The 27,507-nt window shown below is 36.0% G+C and overlaps 1 protein-coding gene across 1 annotated transcript in view; it reads right to left on the reverse strand.

Annotated features, from left to right (window-relative positions):
- ABI3BP (ABI family member 3 binding protein) overlaps window positions 1-27,507 on the reverse strand; it is a 137,403-nt gene that overhangs the window by 44,693 nt on the left and 65,203 nt on the right. Inside the window, exons 19-37 of the mRNA XM_083855075.1 lie at window positions 27,160-27,234; window positions 25,249-25,314; window positions 24,650-24,724; window positions 20,697-20,762; window positions 19,112-19,171; window positions 18,679-18,744; window positions 17,668-17,742; window positions 16,516-16,590; window positions 15,505-15,579; window positions 14,588-14,665; window positions 13,969-14,043; window positions 12,831-12,896; window positions 11,504-11,584; window positions 8,297-8,365; window positions 5,588-5,635; window positions 5,045-5,119; window positions 3,442-3,489; window positions 2,853-2,927; window positions 607-681 (exon numbers count right to left, since the gene is read on the reverse strand). Coding sequence (XP_083711201.1) covers window positions 607-681; window positions 2,853-2,927; window positions 3,442-3,489; window positions 5,045-5,119; window positions 5,588-5,635; window positions 8,297-8,365; window positions 11,504-11,584; window positions 12,831-12,896; window positions 13,969-14,043; window positions 14,588-14,665; window positions 15,505-15,579; window positions 16,516-16,590; window positions 17,668-17,742; window positions 18,679-18,744; window positions 19,112-19,171; window positions 20,697-20,762; window positions 24,650-24,724; window positions 25,249-25,314; window positions 27,160-27,234 — 1,323 coding nt within the window. The remainder of the gene's footprint in view (window positions 1-606; window positions 682-2,852; window positions 2,928-3,441; window positions 3,490-5,044; window positions 5,120-5,587; window positions 5,636-8,296; window positions 8,366-11,503; window positions 11,585-12,830; window positions 12,897-13,968; window positions 14,044-14,587; window positions 14,666-15,504; window positions 15,580-16,515; window positions 16,591-17,667; window positions 17,743-18,678; window positions 18,745-19,111; window positions 19,172-20,696; window positions 20,763-24,649; window positions 24,725-25,248; window positions 25,315-27,159; window positions 27,235-27,507) is intronic.

Below are 27,507 nucleotides of genomic sequence, written 5' to 3' on the forward strand. Positions count from 1 at the left end.
TTTACAGTGCAGTGTCAGATGAACTCTCCAATCCTTATGGCAATAACAAACAGAGCTTTCTGCAGAGTAAACTGCTGTAGTTCTAAAACTTCCTAGTTGTGCTTCTCGAGTGTTTCATATACCAAAAACTTGCTACTCATTTAAATCAACTCTGCATTAACAACAACAACAAAAAAATCCTCAGCAAAGCAGTCAAAGCAGAAGAAACATGGAAATTTACCACTAATTTTTAAATGGACAGAGCTGTTTCCAAAGTTTTGGGAACAGGAAAGTACTGTAATTTTACACTTTTAAGGTGTGTAAAATTCAACTCACAAATACAAATATTTCTGTTACACTCTAAGGAAATCAAGATGCAGACTTTCCTGTATGCAAAGGCTCAAGATGAGTGTTAACCCACACATCTCCATCATGTGTTAGTGATATGTATAAATATCCAGCTGATTATCTTGTTCCATGACAGTTGTATAGCAAAATTTGATTATGACAGCAGAGCACAGTGTATTCAATAATTATCTCTGTATCTTCTGAGAACTCATCAATTTTGAAAATTTTCAAAGTGATGAAACTTTCATACACTAAAGGGGAAAATATTGGTAATCTTACTTGCTCTAGTTGGAGGAACACGTGGACTGGATGTTGTTTTAGGTTTTGAGGGCCTGTGATATGTATCTTTGGAAGCTGAAAGAAAGAAACTGTGTTAAGCATAATTAAAGTAATAAGTAGCTTCAAATACAAATACACTGCTCTGAAATGGGTGTTGTCCTGGAATGATTCACAATATCAAATTCAAGTAACAAAATTTCCTTAGTCAAATGGATCTGCCTCAAGCATTCATATGACCCAGGATCAATGAAGTGATTGTGCTCTGACAGTGAAATTGAGGTTTGAGCAGAACAGAATTATTTTTCAGTCCTCTCTGAAGGACTGAATTTCATTTCATAAATCTGGAGCGAAAGGGAAGTAGAGAAGGAAAATTTTAAGGATGCAGCTCTGCCCACCCAAACCACATGACCACCTGCAATGGTGCTACCTCCACAGAATGACTGAGAACATATAATTATGATCTTGTTCTAATCTGCCTTCTGTTTCTTACCATTAAATGTTGGAGGAAATTTTCCTATCTTATGTGCATACCAACTGAAAGGAACAAGGATTCTCCTTGATTGTTTCATAGAAAATAAGAAGAGACTGAGAACCTTGACTGTTAAATTTTTAAGGAACATGAAAAGAAAGATAACAATTTTTTTAGGTCTGCTTTTAATGATTTGTGCTGAAGAAGAAAGACGATGTGAGCATTCAAACAAGAAAGCATCATTACCTATTGGTGCCTTTGCTCTAAACCTAATTGTTTCCAGAACTGCATTAGCGTAATAAAACAACAAAACCAAAGCATTACCCAGAACAATCAAAATGTTACAATCACTGTCTCCACAATAATCATACCACCCCTGCTAGGGCTGATGACAGATAATCGCTCCTCCCTGAAACTCAGCATTGAAATATTATGTTCCTCAGAATTTCCTGCAGCTCAAGGTAACAGCTCTAATACAGAACAGATCCCAAATATAAATCCAAAGTTTTTCTAAAAGCCACAGAGACTGTGGGTGGTTTTTTTTACCTTCAGCTTTGTACACTTTTGTGACTTATTTCAAGGTTTTGTTTCAAGCAATAGGCGCAGATATACTGAGGAGAAAAGAACCTGAGTTGTTGTCTCTCTGCCCATCTCTCCACCAACACCCTCTAACACTCCATGTATCTTGGATACCCATACTGGGTCTGGGAATGGAGATTATTTTCTTCATAGCAGCCCCTGTGGTAGTCTGTTTTGGATTAATGAGCAAGGAAGTGTTGATAAAATACCAATGTTTTAGTTACTGCTGAATTTGGCTTGTTATAGCACCAAGAGTTCTTTGTTTTTCACTCTGCCCCCAGGCCAGAGGGCTGGTCTAGGGTTGGGCAGGATGCTCGGAGAGGACACAGCCAGGACAGCAGAACCACCCTGGCCAAAGGGATATTCCAGCTCACATAAAGTCATGCTTGGCAACAAAATTTTCCAGAGCACCCATTACTCCCAGACTGGCACTGGTCTGCCTGTGGGATGTGATGTGAGGTTGCTTTGTACCACCTGCTTTTTTTCCCCCTCTTTTTATTCTTCCTTATGAAACTGTCTTCATCTTTAACTATGATTTTTTTGCTTGTCTGATTCTCTACCCCAGAATACGGTGGGTTAGAATGAGCAAGAGGTTAGTGTGGGCTTAGCTTCTGGCCAGGGCCAACTCACTACAATATCTCACATCATGCAAGTGTGAGTTGCATAATTTACTTTCTCCTTCCTTAATTCTCCTTAGGTTGTATATGGGTATAACAACCCATGTAGACACAATTATAGGAAGTATTAGGAAATACACATTCTTATATCTCTGAACATCATGAGGGCTCTGGAAAAGTGAGCCAACAAATATAAATGAAATCTTGTGCCTGGAAAAGAAGAAACAAGCACACAATTTGAGAAATCAGAGCAAAATCCTTTCTCTTTGCAATGACACCTCTCATTTCCACCTTCACTGTGCCAGAACACAAGCAAGTTCACACAGAAAAAGCTTATTTTCACTGAGAATTGTACAGAAAACACCCATTGCTGCAGTGACTTACATAGTAATAAAGAACTGAAGATATTTTCAAGTTACCAGGTTGCTTATAAATTCTACACGTCACTGGATTTTATCCCTCAGGGAATGTTCCAAAATATATGGCCAAAGAATACATATAAATCTGAAGCTCCACTGATCAAAGTAGAATCCATAACACACATGTGTCAGCATGAAAAGGTAAAGAAAAAATGATTTTACCAGGTCTTGTTCGTGGCACCTCTGGGCTTGGTGATGTTCTAGGTCTGGAAGGAACACGCGGTGGTTCTTTAGGAACTGAAAAAAAAAAAAAAGCAGCAGCTACAGCGACTACTAGAATTTATTTTTTGAGAACTGATACTGACAGAAATCATAACATTAAAGAAGAACACATGCCTTTGGGATGCTTTGGAATCACAAAAACTTAAGAAATATGAGCACTTGGTACATAACAAACCCCAGTGCTGAAAGAAAATCTCTGTAACAGAACAATATCAAGCAAGGCCAGTAGAGCTGGACAGTATAACAGGTGAAGTAGCACACAACAGAAATGCAGTATAGAGACAAGAAATCAAGGGTAGGTTGTGGTGCTTCTATCCACTTCGCAGAACACATTTGTGTGAGAAAAACCAGAAAAAGATGATTATGAACTGTTAGTGAAAAAAAAATCACCAAAACTCCCTTACAGGATGAGCTTCAATAGTAAAAATTATGAGAGTGGATGCAGTGAAGAAGTGCTTGTGATGCTGAGTGGGAAAAAAGCTAAATATGATGGTCCCCAGGGGATTTACCCTGTAGGTAAAACTGTTACCTATTGTTGGTTTGGGTTGATCGGTTCTAAGTGTTATAGATTCCAGGACTGTATCAGAAATAAAACAGAAAAGGTGCTTTGAAAGTTGAAAATTTACAATTAGCAGTACTTTCTGAATCATATACTTTGTATGCTGCCTCATACAGAAACAGTTATATTAAAAGAAGTATCTGAGAAAGCAGTGTAATCTTCAACATAGTATGAGCTTTGTTCTCTCATAGACTTCAATGTAATATCCAAATACTATCAATCTGTTATTCAGAAAATGGCTTTTTAGGGACAAGAATCTCTGCCTTGGTGATGTGTTTCAAGTGCACTCCATATACACAGTTGGACTCAGACAGTACTTGCTTGTGCACTGAACACTATTATTAAAGAGCATTATATGGTGCACTGCATTGCAGAGTCATAGAATTCAGCTCTAGATTGGAATGGGTCTAAAATAAAACTGGGTGGCTTAGGGCCATAAGGATGTGAAATTGATGTGTCAATTCTTCTGTACAGATTACAATTGACAAAAAATAAGAAATTTCTTTGGATCCTTTAAAACAATTACAAGATAAGCGGATGATGCTGTAGAAAACATTCTGTATATTACAGATTCTTGAAGAACCAGTAAGTTGCTAGGATTTTTGTTTTGGTTTGTTTTAAACACAGATCAATACAAGCTCATAACATTCGTGTGACAAAACCATAAACCATTTCTGAGAAGGCCAGACTACCATAACAATGAAAAACAGCCACAAAGGTAAAAACTGAGTGTATGAGGCATCTTAAAGTGTAATTTGGAAACAACGTTTTATAATCCAATGCCATAGTTAAAAAATTATGATAAGACAAGGATTTTGACTGTTTGCTACATGAGGAAATCACATCTAATAGATAACATCAGATTTTAAAACACTGGTCTCTGTCTACAGTCTAAAGGTCTTCAACAAAGTGTTTATCCTTAAATTTTTCACATTTACCAAAGATAACATTTGCTGATATTTGAGACCCTTGCAATTTTCTGTTGATATTACCAACTGGAGAGCATGGGACAGAAAGTAATTATTTCTGCCTACCACAGAATTCAACTTCTCTCACATTTAATGACATAAAAATCCAGTATTTTGGAATACAATGTAAAGTATCATTAATGCCAATAAATATTTATAAACAAGTACTAAGTATGCATGTATAACTGGAAAATTTACTCCCCCATGCAGAAAATAATAATGACATGAAATTAATTAATTGTGGTTTAGAAGGGAAATAGATTTGTTCTAACATTGCAAAGCAACATTGGAAATAATTATACCCCCCAAACAGCCTCAGTACACACTTTAATTGCTTGGTGTTTGCTTTAGTTAGTAAGGTTAATCTGAGTGTAACAACACTATTCTCATCCTGCTGCCCTGAAGTAGCAGAGGTTTATTCTTTTCTCTGTGAAAAATACTTAGCAAATGCCACCACTTGTGAAAACTGCAACTAAATCCCTGAAACGCACAGAACAGAACACGACCCCATTCTGTTTTAACTGGCTCAGATAACTGAACAGCTGCTCATAAACACATTTCAATCCAAAATAAACTGAACTAGAAATAATCAGAAAGCAGTTTACCATCTTTGGCCTGTGGGATGTGAGGTTTGGGTGAAGCTTTAGGTTTAGAAGGAACACGTTGAGTCTCCTTTGGAGCTGGAAGAGAAGATGTGGGCAATAAGTTGGTTAAATTGCACAGCAATTAGCATCTGATCCCAGCTGAACACACAAGCACAGAAACCTCACACCTGCAACTGAGAAGTAGGCAAGTCAGGTAGTACTCTCCATATGTTTGCAACAATCTAAGCAAGAAAGTGGAATTTTAGTCATTTTTGAAGCTCAGTTTTTGTTTGTGTTTTTAAAATAAAAACTGGAACAAGCGCAAAGAAGTGTAATTATGAGAAAGGTGATTCAGAGCTGCCAGCATAATTTCTTTTTTTATAAAGGAGACATTTCAGCTGTGAAGAGAGCAATACACCCAACTGTTTTGAATGCCAAGCAAGATAATTACCTAGAAGAAAAATGAGGTTAAATAAAACAATCCTGAGGCATAAGGTGGCTAAGTTCAGTGATGCTTGCTGTGATGTAAATAAGCACAATAGCTTGCCAAGGAAATACTGTTACCTATGGGTGCCCCTGGTGGTTCAGTTCTAAGTGTAAAAGGTTCCAGGACTGCAACAGAAATAGTGTGACAAAGTGAGTAAGGAGCACACTCCAAAAATTTAAAATTACTCCAGTGGTAAGTAGAAAAGCAGATATTAACACAACATGACAGTAATATGGAACTTAGAGCTGATGTTTAGACTGTGGGCAATTAAAATTCTTAATAATACAGGTAAAATAAGAAATACGTAATTGGACAAACTTGATGGCAATAGAAGCAAAGACGTGGATATAAATCAGTAAATCCAAGAACAGCCGAGAGAAGAGATCAAAGTTTAACTCAGCAAGGGGCTCTTGATATACAGAATGTCAGGAGTCCTCAGACTGAACTCTGTTACTTGAAAGTAGCAGTGATGATGAAAAAAGAATTGAATTTTTCCTCTAAAGTGAGCAATTAAGCAGAGGACTAAAAGGCTGCTATTAGTAGAGTTGTATTTATTAGTTATCTGAAAAACTTAGTTTGACAAAGCCTGTTTGTTTTTTCTCATATCCACTTACAATTTGGATCACAAAACCAATATATCATGCTCTTTTCCTACATCACAAACTATGCCAAATGGGACAAAAAACTGTGAAATAGCAGAATCTATAAAATTTCTTGGCAATAAAGGAAGTATATTAAAATAATATTAATACATAAATTCTCCTCTCTCGGGGCAGTAAAAAGTAAAGTAATATATAACATACAGATATACACACCTAAAGATAGAAGTTTTTCTATAACCCATATTCACTTATCTCTCAAAATCTCTTATGCATCTACCAGTTTTAAAAATGGGCTTCACAAAAAAATAACTCTATAAAACTTTGATTGCAATTGAGGGGTTTAATACTACAGTATTTATGTAATACATGTAATAAATACTGAAATATCAAACATTCACAGTGTAATATTCAGTAGTATTAATACTGCTGCAAATGAGGAAAAAAACCCCAACCAGCATTAACTTCTACTGGCAGTGGCCAGATACTCTATAGGAATTCCAAACTAGTCATTAATTTTTCAAATGTTCTCAGTATACATATGCCTGGTTTGCAAAGACTTTGCCATTATTCAAGCTCATAATTTATCTTTGAAATTTAAATTCAATATCTTTTCTTACAAAACACTTTCTATTTTCAGGTTGACTTTGAAAAATCAGTCAGTTCTTACAAAGAGAACAAAAGCTTCCAATAATAAAAAGAAATTTATATTATTTGTTAGGTCTGCAAATTGTCTTCTGGAGCAAAATGGTTTCTTTTTCTACAAGTATTATCCCCAAAAAATAAATGACTCTTCTTCCCATCTAGAGGAAAAAAGAGTTGATGCTTTTCTTTTCTTTACTTTCTGCACTAATAGCAAGCCCCAAAGTACACAATTTCAAAAGAACTACCTTATCAGATTTAGCTTGAGGTGTTTTGATCTTAGCAGATCATTTGGGCTTCAAATGTGAGGAATGTGTATTTTGGATACTGGGAAGTTTGTTTTGTGAAAACCAGCATTTAAGCTGAAAGTAGAAGTCCCAAAGAAAATCACATTGACATTCAGCAATGAAGAAATTAAGTCTAGGAAATGACCCTCTGTCCATATTCAATGAAGAACCACAGAAAAAGAAATTGCTCTATGTGTTTGATGCATGAAATATTGTTGAATATGAACAAAACAAGCAATGATTATCATTTGATGGAGAATCAAAGAGCTGGATGTTCTTCTGCAGCAAAATTAACTTCTCATAGTTTAGTCAAAAGCCAAAGAGACTTAAGCAATGCTAGAAAAGGTTGTTATGTGACATTGACCTTGACAAATCAATGTCATTAGAGGAGTTTTGAGAGTATTTCGTGGTGTAGAAATTGTTGCAGTTGAAAACTATGGGTTTAAATGATAAGTATTGCTAATTAACCAAACCAAACTGGTTCTATTTTATCAAATCATTTAAGTAAGGCTTAAAGCTGCCTTGTCCTGTGAAGTATCATATACGTATTTAGCTTCATCCAAGTTGTAAAGAGCAAAGCTAGACTGCTGAAAACATCTGGAAGCCCTTCTCAGAATACAATCTGCACAATAAATGCAAAAAGTGATTCAAATTTTCCTTTGCATTAGATACAGCATTTCAGGGCTCCCTGAAAAGGAGAGACCTTTGTTCTTAGTCTGCATAAAAAATGTATATATTAAGCATATCACTTAATATATATTCCCATACTAAAAAAAGGCCATGGATTACTTTATGTAAACTGTGCCCCTCATTAAAAATAAAATTACTTTTTTTTTAATTGAACACAAGTTTGGACGCATTACTTGAAAAAATGCAGTATTTTCTATATATTTGAGAAATTATCAAGCAAACCTCCTGCAGGAATTGTTTAGCAGTCTGTAGTTTTAAATGTCATTTTTAGATGATGTTATTTCTATATTCCACAAAATCTTTATTATTGTAATAATTCTTATTCTTTCTTCTTCTAATGTGAGTGAAACTTTTACGTAAATACCTTTGAAGTGATATCCTATCTTTTAGAAGACATCTCCATGTTAGAAACATGGAGAAATAATAAAGCACCAAGACTTTACTTCCATTTGCTGGGTTTGGACCACACATGAATAAGCAAGAAGGCTCCAGGAAATGGTGTTTTCAACTGCACATATTATCAGACCAATGAAAAGAAGAATGACTAAGGGTGACTCATAATCATTACCCTCTGTGGTCTTTGGACGTTCATATGTGTAGGGCCTCCTAGTAGTGACTGACACTGGAATTGTTGCTGCTGGAATAAAGAGAATTTTTTAAAGAGAAATACAGGTGCATCTATATCTATTTTTCAACTGCTGGTACAGCTCAGCTGCTCTTGCTGCGCCACTATAATCCATTTCTTCAAAACGCCTCAAAAGGAAACACAGAGTAAATTATAGATTTACTGAAATCACCCCATGTGACTTTTGCTGCTCTTGGAAAATAAAAATTACATGTATGCTACAGGAACACACTGGGAGCAGAGCTCTCTAAAGTTTCACCTTCCTGTTTTACTGAATATTTAAAATCTCTTTATGGCTGTAGACCTCTGAAAAGAAACCATTCCAGAGAAGTCCATTTTCTTTGGTAAATCTTTCCATTCATTTTCCTGAGTTTCTCCCATAGTGATACAAAGGATAGATGTGAAAGGCTTCAGGTGTAAATAACTGTAAAGTCACAGAAAGCAAGGCTGAAGATCCCAGCAGATTATCTAGTGCCACTGCACATTAGATCATCAAGTTCACAAGCTTCCCATCTCTCTCTAGAGTACTTAATTGGGTTTGAAAGGAACATACTCCAAACACTCTGAAAAATATAAAGAACTTTGAAGTCAAAATAGGTAGAATTGCTTGATATTAGCACGACTTTACAAGCAGAATCCATTTTCATTCCTAAATAAATCTACAATCTTTGTGCTTATCCTTCAAATTTTGCTTTGTTTGCTCTGTTTTGACAGCCTCTGTCCCTCCCTACAAATTTTAATTAGGAAAGAAAAAGTGATGGATAAATACTGTACAATGTGCCTCAAACTACATTTTTGGACACACTATCAATTTGTCACGTGTTGGAATTCACAAGCATTTTAAGACTTACAAGCACACTTATTTCAAGGAAGTTACCTTAAAGCTTTTAAGTACAATAAAACCTGAGGCCTAACACTTCCAAGATTCTGTCAATTTAGACAGAAAATTACATTCTTAATTTAAAGGCTCTATTTCCCCACATGAAGGTTTATGGTGGTTTACCTGGGTAGATGGTGTTTGAATTTAAAAGACTGAATCATTTAAGAATTCTAAATTTTTCCTCTTTATTGACATTTTTTATAGCTTAGACAGCTTTTATATTTAATACTATTGCCATTATTCTAAGAAGGCAAAATACTCCAAAATGCGTTCAGGACAAATAATTTGTGTATTTCAGTAAATGCCTAGGGAGGTTGTGGAGTCTCAATCCCTGGAGATATTTAAAAACTTTTCTGTAAAAAAAGTGTTGCAGTGCATTTGGGTGCACAATAGAAAATTCATTATAATTTCATTTTCTGAAAAATGGAGAATGTTTAGAGAGAGATATTCATGCTAACAATAGTAGAAATGAGGACAATGGCTGGGCATGATCACATTGGCAACAAAACCTTATTTTTTTCATGCAGGCAACAGATTCAGTTACCCAAATACCAAGGAAGAGAACGAAACTAGAATTTTCACTAGAATATACAGTTTGATAGCTGGAAAACCTGAAAATCATTTAGATATTTGGGGTTTTTTAATGAAGCTTTTTTTTTTCCACTGCCAAAAAGGGCAAATACTTTACCAGAAACAGCATAAAAATCATATTAATAATGAGAGCCAAAAATTAATTGCTTGACTCAAAGGCAGTTGTTAGTAAGTCATTGATTAAATACAAAATTGGCCTATATTGCTCATTATTTTGATTCACTGTTAGGGAAAGGTGACAACCACTATCACGACACAAGTTTCTAATTTAAACTGAACTTCCAAGTGATGCTGGAACACAGACAGGCTCTTGCTCTTTGACCATTTCACCACCTACCCAAATGACAGCCTATCCCCATGTACTGCACATTTTACAGCTCAAATAACATTTTCTGAACAAGAATATCATTTGTCACATCAGAACATGTGCCAGTTTCACTGCCTACATACATGAGAATCATTACAAGCTTCATCAAGATTAAAAAGTGTGTCTTAGGATTCTACCTGTTTGATTGGTGAGACCACTACAGGGAAAGAAAAACCCAGAGGCATGTGTACAAACATGGAACAGTTCCACTTTCTTTGTAGGCATGTAGAAACTTAATGTAGAGCCACTCAGTGTGGAAACATCAGGACAAAACCTTGATCTTGGCAGTCCCAGGGTGTCAAACAAATTTATGCAACAATTTCCAAACGAGTTTGTTTTTTTTTTTCTTAGCCATTTCATAAAGCAACATGCAGGACTCAGATCTATATTGAGACACAGACATCTAGAGCAGAGACAAAAGTAATAATTCTTGTAATATAATACTGGATTGCCTACACTAAAAATTATGCAGGAGCTGTAATCAGCATAAAAAACTAATTATGCACAGTATTCTGAGACAATTCCAAGTCATAAGTGCCATTCCTTTAACAAGTTTCACAGGGAATAATTTGGTCTGAAGAGAGTTAATTTCTTTTTATGAGCAAAAAATAATTTGCAGGGAATCTGGAAAGAATTTAATAAAATCCTCTGATCTCTTCCAGCATTGAGTAATATATTCTTACAATAAACAATTATGCAATTTCAAGTTTTCTAATTTCATTATAAACCATGTAACACTAGAAATATTTTTACAACTGTATTTATTTATTCTTCAGGCGCAGAAAATGCCAGGTGTGTTTTACTCTCTGCCATACATCATAGACCAAATTTAACCTCAGTGTGAAAGTGCTATTTCATTTGGGATCATAAAATATGTCTTTACTGAATTCCAGAACAAAATTCCACTCTTACTTTCACAGTTTTAGTTAAGTCTACATATGCACTAATGATCACTGAATCAATACAAATCCTATGGTTCCATGTAAGATGTCATAATCATCAGCAAAACAGTAGAACTTGTGTTTTCTGGATCCTATGCTGTTGGAAAACTTGTTTTTTCAAAGGGAAAAGCAGGAAAAAATTTGCTTCAAAGTCAGGCTGTGTGAGTTGGTTATTTGGGATGCAAAAGTTAAAAATTTTCTTCCTTTGCTTCTGCGGGATAAAATACAAAATTATTACTCCTCAAAGAGGAATTCCTCACCTTTCTGATGGTTAAGAGCCAAACTTCACATCCACACAGAAGCAAATTCAAGCCAACATGCAGTACTTTAGTGATACACTACAACAAATGTTTGCTATGGAAATTAGTTACCAGGTTTAGTTCGTGGCCTTTGGGGTCTGGCAGATGGTCTAGGTTTAGGTGCAGAAGTAGTGAGTTTTGCTTCTTTAGGAGCTGAAAAAAATATACTGGATTATAAATTTATGCTTTCCATTGTATGACAAAAGAAGTCAAATAAGGCAATGAGTGACTGCTGGGAACAAAAGCAAATGATAGAATCAGATATGCCAAGAAGTCTTCTCAAAAATTTTCCTAAGAATTCACTACTCCAGCAAAATCTGTTTCTTCTTCACTGTAAAAGTGAGTAATTGCATTTAAATATGCAATTGAAGCTTGCAGTCACATCTGAATATTCCTCTCATTAAGTTAGCAAGTTCTTTTGTGCAAGATACCCAAGAGATAAAACAATAATGCTTTTTATCTTTTTGAATTCAAGGTCAATTTTAAGCCATACAAAGACATATATAGACAAAATATACACAAATGCCCTCAATTTTTGGAACAGTAAATAAATTACTGGCAAACAGCTGGATGAACATGGAATCAATTAAAAAATAATGGAACTGCTTCATAACTGCAATCACTGAATTCTGCTAATAGAATAGAAGTAGCTAATACAAGTAGAATAATAAAAGCAGAATAGCAGTATCAGCTAAATGGTAAAAATTAAGAACAATGAGTCCTAGAAACCCTTTTTCCACCAAACATACATGGGTTGAAACTGTAATTAGGTAGTCTGCCTATTATTTTGAGTTCAGATAAAGTGTAAACTCGGTTTCAGGCAGAGGTAAGTAATTCTGTACATTTTTAAAAAGCAATGCTATGAGCCTGCTTTCCAATAAAATGTTTCATAGCAATTGGCACAGTGGAAAAATGCTTGATGTCTACAAAAAGAGCAGAGAGGAGTGAGCCATGAAGTGACTGAGAAGTATTCTTCAAGCCAAAATTACATTCAGAAGGATTCATAAAACAGTGGAATGAACACGTTAACCTAGTAGCACAGGAATCCTTCACTGAGAGTTCTAGGATGAGCATCCACAATGCCACCTTTACACTTGGTATTTCAATTGTATTTCCAAAGAGTTTTCTGAATAAAGAGTGTTAGTGTAGAAAAGCTCTCAGTAAAACGGAAGCTAAAAATTTTTACTGTATGATGGAACTAGTGAAACTGCATGAAAAAGAATTGTTTCGTTTTCTCTTAAGTTTAGAAAACCATTTCTGAATGCTTATCTCCTGACTTTCTTCTTCTTTCAGAGAAATTGATTAAATACAACAAAATCTATGAGATAAAGTAACAGAGTACAAACTGTGGCTTGAACTGCAAAGAAGAGTGGCCAACAGCTACAGAAACATGTATTACCTAGGGTTGCTTTTGGTTGTTCAACAGTCTGAGAAGTTTTAGGCTCCAAAAGCGGTGGTTTAGGGGCTAGAAAAGAAAAATTCAAGTGTATTCAAACCGACCAATGGATGTATCAACCTGAAGCCAAAAGTGCTATCATTACAATAGCTAGGGGAAGTTGTTTTTTAAACAGTCTAGATAAGCCTTACTCCTGTCTGTAACGCCCTAAACTCCTTTTAGCTTTGTTTCCTATGAAATTCCACACTGAATTGTGTGAGAGTCTGCTTCTAAGGCTTCTTCCCCATATTTATCTTCTCAAGACATTTTTAATCCTGTGTTTGATTCAACTGGCAAATAAATTTCTCTTCTGTTAAGGGAGAATAGTGAGAAAGGAGAGATGAGGAAGAAAAGAATGTAGTCTGCAATGAACACCAGAGAATCTACATGGAAGGGAACTTCTAAAGGCTGAAGTTTTGCTGAAAACACCAAATCAGTACCTGCAGTTAATTGTAAGAGAGGTATAAGACAGTAAAGGCAGCTCTCAGTTTTTACTGATCTGTCTGTTTATAAGACATGAGATCAGAAACATTTTAGGTCTCAAATAATCCACAGCATCATATATATTGGTCCAGTACCTGAATCACTAAAGGAGGTAAAATAATTTCTCTTAATCCCAAGTCCTAAGAAAATTAGTAGAGCCCTGTTTCTTTGGTCAAAAGGCAGAAAATACAGGACACAATGATTATGTTTCTATGGTATTAGCAAAGGTGTCATCTTTGCCATAGTACATCTGTGTCAAGATGTGAGATGGGGAGTGGCAAAGGAGACTATAAACATAATAATTATGTTTATTGCTTATAGGAGTGATATGAAAACACCTTTGTGCCACCCAGAAAATCTTTTTCCATTCCAGTCCTTTAAAAAGATTACAACACTAGAGAACTGGTTTATATTTTTATCACTGGACCCAAGTGCGTAGAACTGATGAGCTTAACTCTTATTAAGTTAATGAGAGTTAATGACCAATTTGAGAATGATGAGTTAGTCAGGATGCTCATGTATTGCATAGATCCTGTCCTTTTTAGGAAGTTTTGCTTAGATATTTTTAGAAAACATATCTCTCTGCATACCAACTTATGAAATTGTTGTGCACAATTACCAGGTTTCACATGTTGTACTTCTGGGGTAGCAGATGGTTTCGGTTTAGAAGGAATAAGTGGTATTTCTTTTGGAGCTGAAAGAAAGAGCTCAATTTGCAATGAAAAATTGTTTAACAAGCATTTCCCGCAACAAACAGCACATGTCACAAGTTTATATTTAAGACAACTTAGTATGGAATGTCAAAGCCAGCTGATGAAATCAGATTTTGAAGTGTGCAATGGAGATGGTACTGAAATGCTGCGCGTTGATCAGAAATAAGATTCTGTGAGTCCAAAACAATTAAAATTTCCATTTGGAAAGCTTTACATACCAGAGACAATCAGCACATGCGTGTGCATTGGGAGTAAAAGAGATAGAACACTAATAAAAGGATGATGGTGTTTTATCATGCAAGAGACAAGTTTTACTTCCCTGAGACAGTAAATCCACCCAGAACCTTGTTCTCATACACAGGTATGTCAAGAACAATCAATATAATGATGATGAAAGAACAAGACACTCAAACCAGGAAAAAGAGTGATTATGGATGTGAAATGATATGTGGAAGGAATGCATTCATATGGGATGGAGTGCTCAAAACAAACACAGAGTTTTTCACTGGGTGAACACAACATTACCTAATGTTACCCTTGGCCATTGAAAAGGATGGGAAGTTTTAGGTGTGAAAGATTCCAGAATGGGTTCACTTCTTGCTGCTGGAAGAAATGATGACAGTCATAAGAGAGCAAAGAGCTAATGGAAGAAACTCTTCCTTCATGAGCAAAAATAAATTTTGTTTTAACAAGAACAACAACTATTTCACTAATGCTTGGACATTTATCAGTTTATTATACATTAGGGAGAAATTCAGAGTTGCACAGAACTTCAGTGACTATAAATCAGCACATCTGTGATGTGCAAAAATTCTGGATATTTATTTCCTCCTGCTTCCACTGCAACTGGTCTGGATCTCAACCACTGCCAAGTAAGATTTTAAGTAGAGCTTTTGAACATTTTTGAGTTTTGGGCCAATACTTATGGGAGATGGTACTGTGTACAGTGTAGATATTTAATGAAGAGGACATGTTGAACAATCAATTAGTCACACACTAAAACATATAAAATCTGGAACAGAAACCTGACAACAGATCCAGATGTGGTTTCAGTCCAAAACCACTGAGTGTCTGTAACTGTTAACCAATTTCATGCTGTTAAGGATGCACTAATGTTAACGTTTTAGCGATGTTACAACAATAAAATGCAACCTACAGCTCACACCAGTGCTTTCATCAGAACTACTCTATAAACACTGTTTTCTCAATTATCTGTGTGGTGTGTTTATCAACAGACTGAACCACATGCCCATGAGTTGCCATGTGTGTTACAACTGTGAGCAAACACCAAGTTCAGCCATCAGCAGCAACATAAATTTGAAATCAGCTGTTAGGGGCTAATCCAAATGTGCACTGAAAATAAAAGCAGTGTATTAATTTAAGTTGAGTTTTAGAACATGGCTTGAGCTACTGGATTAAGAACTAGGTAGAGATTATTGTACCTGGTCCAGCTTCTGCTATTTCAGGCTTACTAGGTGCCACAGGACTTGAAAGAACAGGCTGAATACCACCGAAAACTATAAAAAAACCACGTGACATTATCTATGATTGTTAATTCTAAACACAGCTTTTTTCAGTCATAGAAAAGCAAGTAAAAAAATGTGATATGTTATAGCACACCTAATTTGCACTTCTCCATAAGCACACCTTACCTCAGGAATGGAGCAGTATTGGTTTGGAATGTGAGATGAATGTAGTGCTTGAAGTGAGAACTAAAACTAAATTGTCATCCACCCAAATCTAATATTGTTTAGGATCAAATGGTCCGTGTAGCTTAAAGTGGACCCAGAAAATACAAAGATAAAAAACTTCTAATACCACAGTTATGAAGTACTCAATCCACCCCCCACCCAATTATAAAAACTAAAAAGTGCTGCAAGTTTATTTCCATGAAAAAAGCACCTGCCTTAGATCTCTTCAGTGCTTTGTTTTGTGTCAATATTTTTAGTAAATTTTAATGTCAAATAATCTATCATACACATATGAAAAACAAGGGTAAATTTTTAAAAAAATCACTAAACAGAAAAAAATAGTAAGAAAGGAGCTTCCTATGCTGGCAAGACAATATTTGGTATGAAAATGTGTTCAAACTGAGCATATAACAATTAGGTTTGTAAGAAAACACATAATTTTTTAAATTCTTATTAAGATTTAGTCAGTAGTAGCATTAAACCTAGTTTAGTAATATTAAACCAGGATTATTTCATGTACGTATATCTCAAAATAGCCCTAGAAGCTTTTTGAGAAACAAACGTGAGATCAGGAACACTACCAGGTGAGTTTCTCAGCAAAAAGCACAATTTGTCATGCAAAAAAGGATGCTTTCAATGATCATGACTCACACAGAAGACAACATGGACGAAGATCAAAATATCTAGGATTAATAAAATTTCAGAAATGGCTGTCCAAACACCAGAAGGGCTTTAACTGAAAAGCTGATGCATTACTATTACCCGCAGTTGTTGGTAGCACATGAGGTGTTCTGGAAAGTGAAGGCATAGATTTTTCCAGGTCAGCTGAACTTGTAACTGTGGAAAAATGTAAATATCCCTGAGACAGATTCATATTGATACAGACATAGCAAGGAGGAGGAAAAAAATCAGAAAAAGAAAGATAACTTTGCATTGATTTGCAAGATGTCAACACCACTACAACAGAACTTCATAAATTTCCAGCTTTGAAAGAAAGTAACAAAACTTCAAAGTTTTGAAGACGTCACATGCACCTAATAGACACACCCTGACAGGAACTGCAGTCCCCCTAAAAGCAGATTTGTCAACAGGAGTCAGTTGATCTGTGCCCATGTAACATGAAAAAACTTGTGCTTTTGCCTTCACCTGCACCTATAGAAAGAGACCTATGTACTTCAAATGCATGTAAATATGAATTTATACAGCCAGGTATTTCTATTGCCAAAGCTTTGCATGTTTCAATATAGCAAAAGTCAGTATTTTGACTTATGGGTTTTAACATACTATACATGATGTAATTTGTCATTTGTGGTATTTTACCTAATTGACATAATATAAACTAACACAACTTCTGTGATACATTGAAGACGGAGGCAGAAAATCTAACACAAAACTGTTGAAATATTGATTGCCAGGTTTAGGATAATTTTCTTTCTTATCTCTTGCACATTTATACCTTTGTGATGCATGCAAATATGTTCTTGAATACCTATGACCCCAGCAATAAAAGTTTTAAGGTGCAATAGCAACATAACCTGAAAAAAAATTCTTATGAATAGAGAAAACTGCAAAATAATGTGCATGATATGGTTAACAGAAAACCCTCTGTGGTGAAATGCCCCAGTGAACAATATATCTTTATAATTGATAATGAACCCATCTAGCTATTGGAACTATAGGTCCTAATCTATTCAACAGCTTAAAACCACACAAAGAAAAATATTAATTCCTGTGGTTTCATTTGTACTTGATCCTATATCACAAACCATCACCATGTAATTATGAAGTCTATCAGACACTGCAAACAAAATTCTGATTCAGACACCAATCAATCAGAGCAAACAGCCTGTAACTGTAACATCCTTAATGCAAAACCAAATACTAAGCAATGGAAGTATCATAAATACAATTTACCAGTCTCTGTTTTTGATATTTCTGCAGATGCAGAAGTTTGGGACAGGAAACTAATATCATTAGAGTCCAGTGAAGCTGGGAAAAAAAAAACCAAAAAAATTTTTGCCATCATCTGAACATATAGACTGAACAGGTTTCAAGCTATTACTAAGAAACAAGGGATTCAGAAATGGAAAACATCTCAAATGAACATGCCATGGATTTTCTAATGTAAATGTGTGAAAATGCATTGATGATGAAAATGAAGAAGCTGCTAGAAGAAATAACGAAAAAGAGATCACATTACAAGAGAAGTGGAATTGTCATAGCCAATGCTGCAATTAAATACGGTTTTGCATGTATGGTCCCTTTCAACTCTACACTTAAACGCTACTGAAATCTAGGCACAAGAGAAGTAGCAAGCTGGCTAAGAGCACAACAATATGCCTCGGGACAATTCCAATCTCGCATCACTACCAGAACTGTAAGAAATATCATGACTTCCAGAGGCAGCTGGTGTCTCAAACTGTGAAGAAACTTCCTATGATCCACCAAGAGCTGAAATGAGGTTTTGATCTTAAAATCCTAACATGGCCTCACAAGCAGCAGCAGAGCAGAGCATTCTAGTTGCAGGTGATGGCAATGGAAAGGCGTGTCCTCTTGTGGCAGCCCAGCTGAGTTTGCCTCTCAGGAACACTGTCATGTTTGAATGCATCAGACAAAGCAAGAGACACTACCCAAACACAAAGAAGCAGGGGAATGGAGATGAAGGCCAGGTGCAACAATGTGGTCTCCCTGCAGAATGAAACATGCTTCCTGCAGAAAATGCTCATCAGCCAAGGGAAAAGGGTGGAATCAAACAACAGAATTGCAGAACCAGTGCGCCGAGTGCTTCGGCAAGCCAAGCTGCACCATCACGTCTTCATCCTCTACATGGAAGGTGACAAGGATGCCAGGTGGATTGTGGTGGGAGGTGTGATGGGAAGTGATAGAGATGGGAGACAATGGGAAAAGAAGGCTGTTGGTAGTTACCCATCACAGCTGGTTGAGTTGCCAGGGAGGAAGGAGGGGTGGGCTTCGGCCTTGGTCTTCGAGGAGCTAAGATCAAACACAGAAACCACCTTCAGGTCCTCACACGGGCTGCTGTCACACAGGTCACATCAAGGCAGAGCTATAAAGAAGGGCACGCGGCCCTGCTTGGGCCAGGCTACCCTGGCACAGCTTCACTCCCTGTGGTGGCACAAAGATGCCTTTCCACTGGCATTGGCAGCCAAGGCATGAGAGGAAACCTAGAAATGGTTCCCCAGGAGATTCACAGGTAGAAGAATTTTAGTAAGAAGACATAAGGAGCCAGCCACATCCCTGACCCACTCTTTGGGATACCAGCACATCTGAACAGGCTCATCAATGCAGGGAAGAGCACTGCCAAAGGAAGCAGGGAAGGAGGGAATTGCTGGCTATTTACCCATCCTTGTGGTTTCCCGTGAAGCAGACAAGGTGGATTCCAGGACTGGTCTCTTGGTTGCTACGGTCAGACACAGAAATGATCTTGAGACATCCACTCAGCCTTGTCACAGCAGTACAAGCAGCACCAGCTCACAATGCCCTGAATGTCTGTATTTAGGGTCACTTGTGCCCTTTCCTGGCAGTACTCTGTGACTCGAATCCATGTTCAAGTGTTTTTGCCATGGTTGCAATGAACACAGTACTGCCTGAGCCTCGGTAGCTAAATGGCTCTGCATCAGCAGAAAAATGCCAAAATATCCAATTCACCAAACCACTCCTTACACATTCTTGAAAGATGCAAAACCAACAGGAAATGCAGACAGTCACAAGCCAAGATCTCATCTTAGAATTCAAAATTCAGGATGAGAAGTGCTGGGTATGTCTCCAATGCAAGCAGCTGCAAATACCAATTACTAATTTTTCTAGCATTAAGGAATACACTGCACATTGTGCTATCAATATTCAGTCATAAGTCCAACCTTCCTTAAAAGTTCAATAATTTTTGCAAATAAGTATTTTCTTACTGTTTTTTACTATTATTGTTTTTACATATAATAGAATATATGAGCTCTCATCATTCACATGAAAGGCCTTGCCTTTGATTCCCAGTGAATTATAATCCCCTGTGAAATATAATTCCCATTCTTCCTTACAGTTAGTCTCTAAGCCAATGATTAACATGCCTATTCATCAAGCTTGAACTTTAGTTCTCATTCAAAATTATAAAAAAATGTTCTGTATGCTAATAAATCCAAATTAGTAAGAAGACACAAAAATATATTTCTGCCTTATTGGAATATTTCATTCTAGAAAGAATTTTCAAAATAACAACTGCACATAGAGTCATACAGGAATTCCATGACAAATTCTTTTTGTCATTCATCCCTTCAAAACTGACTTTTCAAGTGATGGAAAAAAGCATATGTTCAAACATCATAATCATGTCATTAGTATGGGAAGTGTTTTAAAGTGCATTAAGAAACCACAGATATTGCTCAAAGCAGGTGAAAATTATGTCAAATGATGGCGAGCAAAAAGAAGGAAAAAAAAAATCTTTTTACCCTTTACCGTTCCTTGGCTTCCAAGGTAAGGAGAAGTAGATTTCAGCTTTGGTCTCTGAGTAACTAAGATTAAACCAGAAAACTGCCTTCAGAAAGAGAGGTGAACTTTTTGCTTTAAAGCTGAGTCAGTACAGAACTCTGTGAATAAATTCCATATTACACTCAGCTACTTCACATAACTATTTGCATTCATTACAAGATTATTCCACTTCAGAATCCAGAGGCTTAGTTGAGTTAGTGTAGTATACACACAGTTAATCTTTAATGAACTAAGCCTATAGAGCAGAAAATTAGGAAGAGCAATTAAGAAGGCTAATAATAAAATATCTCATCATTTACATAAATGACTGACCGTCTTGCTGAAATGTTTGGCATTGCCATTATCAGTAAAAGAATTGAAATGTTTGGACTAAATTTTAAAATACAGCTTTTCTCATTTAAGTATTGTGAAATGATAGAAATTAGGATGGAATCACTGTTTACCCATCACTGTCCTCGTGGTTTTCAGCAAAGGAAAAGATGTGGGCTCCAGAACTGGTCTTGGGAGAGCTAAGATTAGAGATAGAAACTATCTTGAGATGTTATGGAAGTCTCTCTATGCATATGAAAGCATTACTTTAATCACACTCAAATAAGTCAATATTTAAATTGTGGTTTCTTATGTGTAGTCTTTCTACCAAATAAATCCTATATCAAATCATAGTCACTTGATATTACCACAAACTCCCAGCCACTAGCTAAACACTGCTCCTATTGCACACTAGTGGCAGTCTTGATGCTCCGGAGCTGCCTTTTAATTGCAGCAAATGACACATCCCAAAAATCCTTTTTCAGACATCACATATTTTCCAACTATAAATTGCAAACTAGTCAATGAATATATAGCCAGAACTTTGGTTTGCATCAAAGATACTGCCCACCTTATATTTAATCTGAAAAACTATTAACTAGCTCTAGTTATTATATACTTCACACATAAAAATATGAACTTTTGGGTCTAAACTAATACATGCCTGGAAGGAAAAAAAAAAGAGAAACAGTAGGTTCTCCACTGAAAAATGCATAAAGGTGAACTTAATAAGGATTTCCATCAAGAGTTGAACACACCGGTAGAAGAAAACCAACTTGTGCTTTCTTAACCAAAATCTGTAAGAATATTTAATAGAATAGCTTGATGAATTTAAAAGTTTTTAATCTGAACAGGTATGAAGTACTTAGAACAGGAAGAATCTCACATTGACACTGAAAGACAAGGATAAGCTACAAGAAGAGTCACATTTACTGCAGAGTAATTATTGAACAGATACACAAATGACAACAGTGAATGCAAAAATCACAATAAAAATCCCTTCTCTTGTCTAAGAATGCATTATTGAAAAAGAAAATGGTTTTTCATAAAAGCAAGGAGCAAATCCCTAACATAAACAGATGATAGTCTAACAATTTATCTCAGAAAATCGAATCAAAGTTAGGAAACTGTAACCACACTTCCAAGAACACAGTACAGAAAAAGTAGAACAGCACAAATCTGACGGACCAACAAAGAGAACATTTCAAACATGGAATACTCAGAACATTTCTTGTTCTGAAAGAATTCTGTCAGACTCCTCCAGACTTAGCCAATAAAATGTTTGAAAAATGCATCAAAAGTTCATAGGGTAGATTGACAGGGGGGTGGATTGAAAGAGCTTCAGAAATTTCTCCCTTTTCATCTGACTACACATTTCTCTGTGGCACAGGGCTACTTACTGCCCTCTCCATCTTCATTTTGTTTGCTGAAAAATGAGAATAATAAGAGTTTCACAAATACATTTTCTGAGTGTCTTCTCCTTGCCTACCACTGGTTTAAAGAAGTGTTCAACATAGCTGTTAAGATGGCAAATATAAAAGGAAGTAACTACTTCTTAGTGTACAGGGAGGTACTATAGAACATTTACAAATATCTGTAGAGGTCTGCAGTAGAAGAGAAGGCTCAGAGTATATCAAGAGAAAAAAAAAAAAGGAGAGTTCCTGTCTTCAGCATTAAATTTGTCCTATAGAGGAAGAAAATATGAAAGAAATTGGCTTGATTATTTATGCAATATGCAGAAAGGTGACAAACCTTTATTTCCCTAAATAATTTTTTCCCCTAGATCTATCTAGACAATCAAATCTCAAACTGTTTAATGAAACCCCTAACCTTAAACTTGGGTTTGCAATACTCACTGTGCTACCTTTAATCTCCCTAAAAGGATTTTTGTCATAGTTAGAGTTCTCCTCCTTAATGAGAAATATGTTTGAATATTCTATACAACTTCAGGATTTACAACTTGAAAAACCATTAAGTTGTTTTAAAACCACAACTGAACATGAACAATATTTACAGAAGATAAATCCACAGGGAAAATTTCCTGCACACGTCACTCTCTGCCCCCAACATTGTAACTGGCCAGGACGATGTCTCAAATACCAATAAATCAGAGAAATACGCTTTAGTAATAAGAAAGTAAATAGAAAATAAAAAAATGACTATGACTTCAAGTAATACAACAACTATCTGTATCATGATACACAGCATATAATAGAAAAATTAAAGTTTGGTTACAAGCTCCACAGTATCTCATGGTAAAATTTATTACACTAAGTAATACATAAGCGGTCAGTGGCAATTATGGGTAGTACCACCAATCAGTACTGTAAAAGTGAACTCAGAATTTGGAAAGAAGATCATAGTCCAGTATTTTAAACATCATAGATATTGCCTTAAACAAAAATAGTACCCCATGCAGAATTTTTATCTTGCAGTTGTTCTTATCCCCAAAGTAAAGAAAATCAACATTTCATGAAAACCACCCTGGGGAACCCTTCTGATAATTCAAGAACACTCAGTTTGCAAGAAACGTCAATGCCAGACTGAGCTGATGGTATTTCTGTGACTCCAGATGCTTTAGATGGGAATTGTGAAACTGTCTGTGTTTCATTAGGAGCTGCACAGAAAATCTGGATTCAAAGTGCCGAGGAATCTGACTGTTGCTGGGATAGCAAACACACAAGCTGTGTTGTTCAAGATGATGTCACTGCAAATGCAAGCAAGATACTGGACACTGCAAAGTCCTTTCTGTATTTTGTGAATAAAGAGAAAGACATGCAGCCCAACATGGGGACAAGAAGTTTCAGTATCTGATGCGAGATAGAACTCCCAAGAATCTTCTACACTTTCTGGAGCTTCAATTACACCAACAGAAAGAAGAAATTCATACAAGTTGGTGCAAAGATCAGGCTTTTTGCCCTTTTCACCAAAAATGCTTTCTAGCTGCTGATCAAGAAGTGACAAATAGAAAACTGTCCTTTAACAGTCTGGCTGTTTAGACTTAAGAGAAAATGTGTTCACAGCAGAAAAAAGGCAGCAAGTGGTGATGTGATGAAAGTTAAACCTAAACTCCTTTTTTCTGCAAAGGAGTTTTGGTAATGACTTGAAACAGACTTAAGAGGAAATTGTCATTATTTAATGGAAATTAAATATTTCTTCTTGCAGGGATACTAAATGAAACAAAACCTTCAGCACTAATAAAACTGCATTTGTTCAGGGTCCCATTTTGTAAGGTATTGGTAACTAAGCACATTTTATGAATTGAAGAAGTAGAAGAAGTCTAAAGGATAAATGTTGACAAGGAAGAACAGGAAAACTATTACTACATATTATTAGGTGTGATTAAATTAAATGTCAATAAAATACCATAAATCCAATAGTTCAATTTCACTGGGGTCTGGTATAACAGGTTTCAAGGGTTTTTGGAAGCATCAGATCTACCATGGAAGTGTCTGGTCAAGAGCAATTTTTTGCAAATATTTTCTTTAAATACAATTTTGTGCCTTTTACTTACAAAGTTGCACTTAATATAGCAATATGTGTGACTTCACACACTTTTGTTTCTCTTAGAGAAGACTCCCTATGCAGTCTCCCTTTCTTACAGGAAAATGTCTAACTTAATCACTGCTTTAAATATATTCAAATTAAAGTATTTATATTCTCCACCATTTTGAACCCTATATGTTCATTTCTATTGATCCTGCTATTTTTCTGGGACTTACTCAAGAGTGTCAACTTAGAATGGTTTCATTCAGGGGTTTAAACAAAACTTGTATTACCTTTCACTCTACCCCTCTGCAGTATTACAACTTAAAAAGAGAACTCTATGTAATAAGGCATGCCTATTAACACCAAACACAGTAATATAGACTTGTAAACATACCAGGAATATAGGCCAAAATTAGAAGTGACTATTTACTATTTCATGCAAAATTTCCTAAATTAGTCTGATATTTAAGAGAGCAACTTAATTACAACAGTTCTGAAGTCATTTTGAGTCACATTAAACTTAAATAACAATATATCAATTCTTTGATTAAAACCTCTGGGGTAATTTCTATTTAAAATTACATTTTTCAAGTATTACCAGGTACAGCTGATGGCATTTCTGGGATGCCTGATGGTTCAGATCTTGAAGAAATGTGCTGATTTTCATCAAAAGCTGAAAGAAAATCTGGAGTTAAAGATAGAACTGGCTTCAGATCCACAGTATTTGGCCAGTAGCTGTTGGACAGTTCAAGACAACATTGATGTGAGATCAAGCAAGGTGACAGCAGCTGTAAAGATCAACTGAGAAATGAGGTGTTACATGAACACTGAAGCTGGTGTGAAATGAAGGAGGGCCAATTCCAGTAGCTCATGTGAGGCAATCTTCTTCTCACTGACCTCTTTTTTAAAGCACTTATTCTTTGAAAGAAAACTGCAGCTACCAGAAGAAACCTAGAGGCAACACAAGCTAGCAGAGGTTTATTTGTGGATTGTTATTCAGTCACTGTGGGGAATTATTTTCCAGCTGAGATTGCACAGAATGGCTGAGTTGAGCAGGGATGGGGGTGGAGTGTGGGGAGAAAGCCCAGCACCAAGCAGCCTTCAAAGCAACGTGTCTGAATGAGCCTTGGCACTCTCCACAGCTGCTGGAAGGGATGGCAAGCCATGGAAAAGCTAATGGAATTATAAGCTATTTACCCATCACGCTCCCTCTGGTTTCCATGGAGGGATGAGAAGTGATTTTCAGGCCTGGCCCCCGGGTAGCTATGATCAAATATGAAAATAATCTTGAAACAGTAAGTGAAATCAGCCCCTAGATAAGGTGATCTTCAGCCCTTAGTAGGTCGTCAGGACATAAATTTATTTTAGATTTCTTGTATACACACTTCTAATTGATATTTGGTTAGCCTACTCAATTTGTTTCTCATGGGGTAATTTTTTTTTGGATGCATAACATCTAATTTTAGGCATTAGATACTAGGCCAGCTGTCTGCATCTGATTTTAAAGTTCTGTCCAATAGCAACAGCTGACAGCAACCCCCTTCTCCCCTACACTTTAGTTTCAATGTGCCAGACAAGCCTTTTAAATAAAGAGTCGTGAATTCCCAATATTATTTTGATACTACATGCACACAATTTTCACACAGGTGCTATCAAAACATTTTCCTACAAATTCGTATTTTGGCTAAGAATCAGATTTTCCCTGCAACTGCCATAAAGCTACTTTGATAGAAGCAGGATTGTTGAGACAGACCATCCTTTGCCAGAAAATGGCTTAAAAATATTTTTATGTTTTTCTGACAGTACGTTAATAAAAATACAAATGAAAAAAAAAATCAGATTCCATCAGCCCTAAGATCACTGTTTCCATTAGAGAAATTATGCAGCCTGGAGTATGAAAGAAACATTTCTATGAGTGCTATTATATGAAAAAATGAAGAGTGGGTACTCTTAATGTTAAAAAACACATGCTTGTTTAAAATGCAAGGCCAAGTAATAAGTAATCTAAGTAGCCCAGTTCTTTAAATCAAGAGAGAAGGTTGTGGTAATTTGGTGAGAACAATGCTGCAGACAACAGCAAAGTCATGCCTGATAAACTGCTAAAAGTCTTCTGTCTAATGAAGATAGAAATGACCTTGGATAGATAGAGTTCTCAACTTCAAAAGAAAACAAAAATCTTGTGTTCAAGCACAGGCAAGATAACTGTCAGCACCACCCACTGAGTATTAGTACAGCTGTATCATGTTTGTGTTTAGTGTGAACTCTGCAACAGATAAAAGCTTTTCCAAATTTATCTGTGAAGAGAAGCTGAGAACACTGACTAAACTCTAACCAAATAAGACTAGAGAAAACACAAATAGTGTATGTATGTTGCAATTAGCTAGTCTTCAGATGACAAACTATGTCAATTCTATTTGATTGTTCCCCAGAGAGTGATGTCTGGTACACTGATGTAATAAAATGTCACTTTTTAAATCACTCTAGCATGAACAGAACCAAGGATGAGAACCTCACAGCAACCTTCTGCTATTTTTTATGACTGTATTCTGGGAAAATCTCACGCTCAAATACGAATGCATAAATTGTGCCTAAACCCCTATATTCTTCATGAATACAAGAATGGAGAAAATATACTACTAGCAGAATTAAGTGGAAAAATAATTTTATCATCAAAATGCATCAGCCTTTTAAATATTAGAGACTACAAGTTATAACAGGAAACCAAAGTCCAACCAACGAATCTCTTTAAAAGGTGTCTACTAGGTAAAGAAAAACAATCCCCCTGCAAAGGGTAACTGCTATGCTGATATCCCAAAATTCATCAAAGCCTGAGACTTTCCTGTTAGGTGCTAAATTCTGCCCCACTGACCACATCAGAACCCTTTAGTAATACAATACTAGCCTGAAAGAGCCAGGTGGTATCATGATCACTTACTGAGGCTAGAACTACTAATTATGCACTGTTAATTATTACAAATAACCTGAAGCCACAACGAAAAAATGAAAGATCACTGGAGGCAACATTCAGAATGTATAACAGACATCAGAATCATACCACTTGAATATCAAGAAAAATCAAGGATAGGTAATAAAATAAATGTCATTTACCCATGTCTCGCTCTGACATTTTTGCAGATGTAGAAGTTTGGGGAGTGGAAGTAGCATGAAGAAAATCATGTGAGGCTGGAAAAAATGGTGGTTTATTATTTAAAAAATACATGAACTATCACACTATGGCATCATCTGAAACCATGCTCTTGATGGTTTAGAGTACAAACAATAAAGAACAGAAAAAAATATATTCTGAAAAATTAGTAGAATTTAACAAAGAAAGAGGTTAAGATGAAAAGATGTGTAAAACCACACAAATATAATGCAAAATATTAAACAAAATGGCACAAGGAATATGGAAAAAAATTCCCATGTGTTTAGAAGGAATGTAAGATTGAAAAAGCA

The sequence above is a fragment of the Zosterops lateralis genome, assembly GCF_965231275.1.
Source record: "Zosterops lateralis genome assembly, chromosome: 2".
NCBI lineage: Eukaryota > Metazoa > Chordata > Aves > Passeriformes > Zosteropidae > Zosterops > Zosterops lateralis.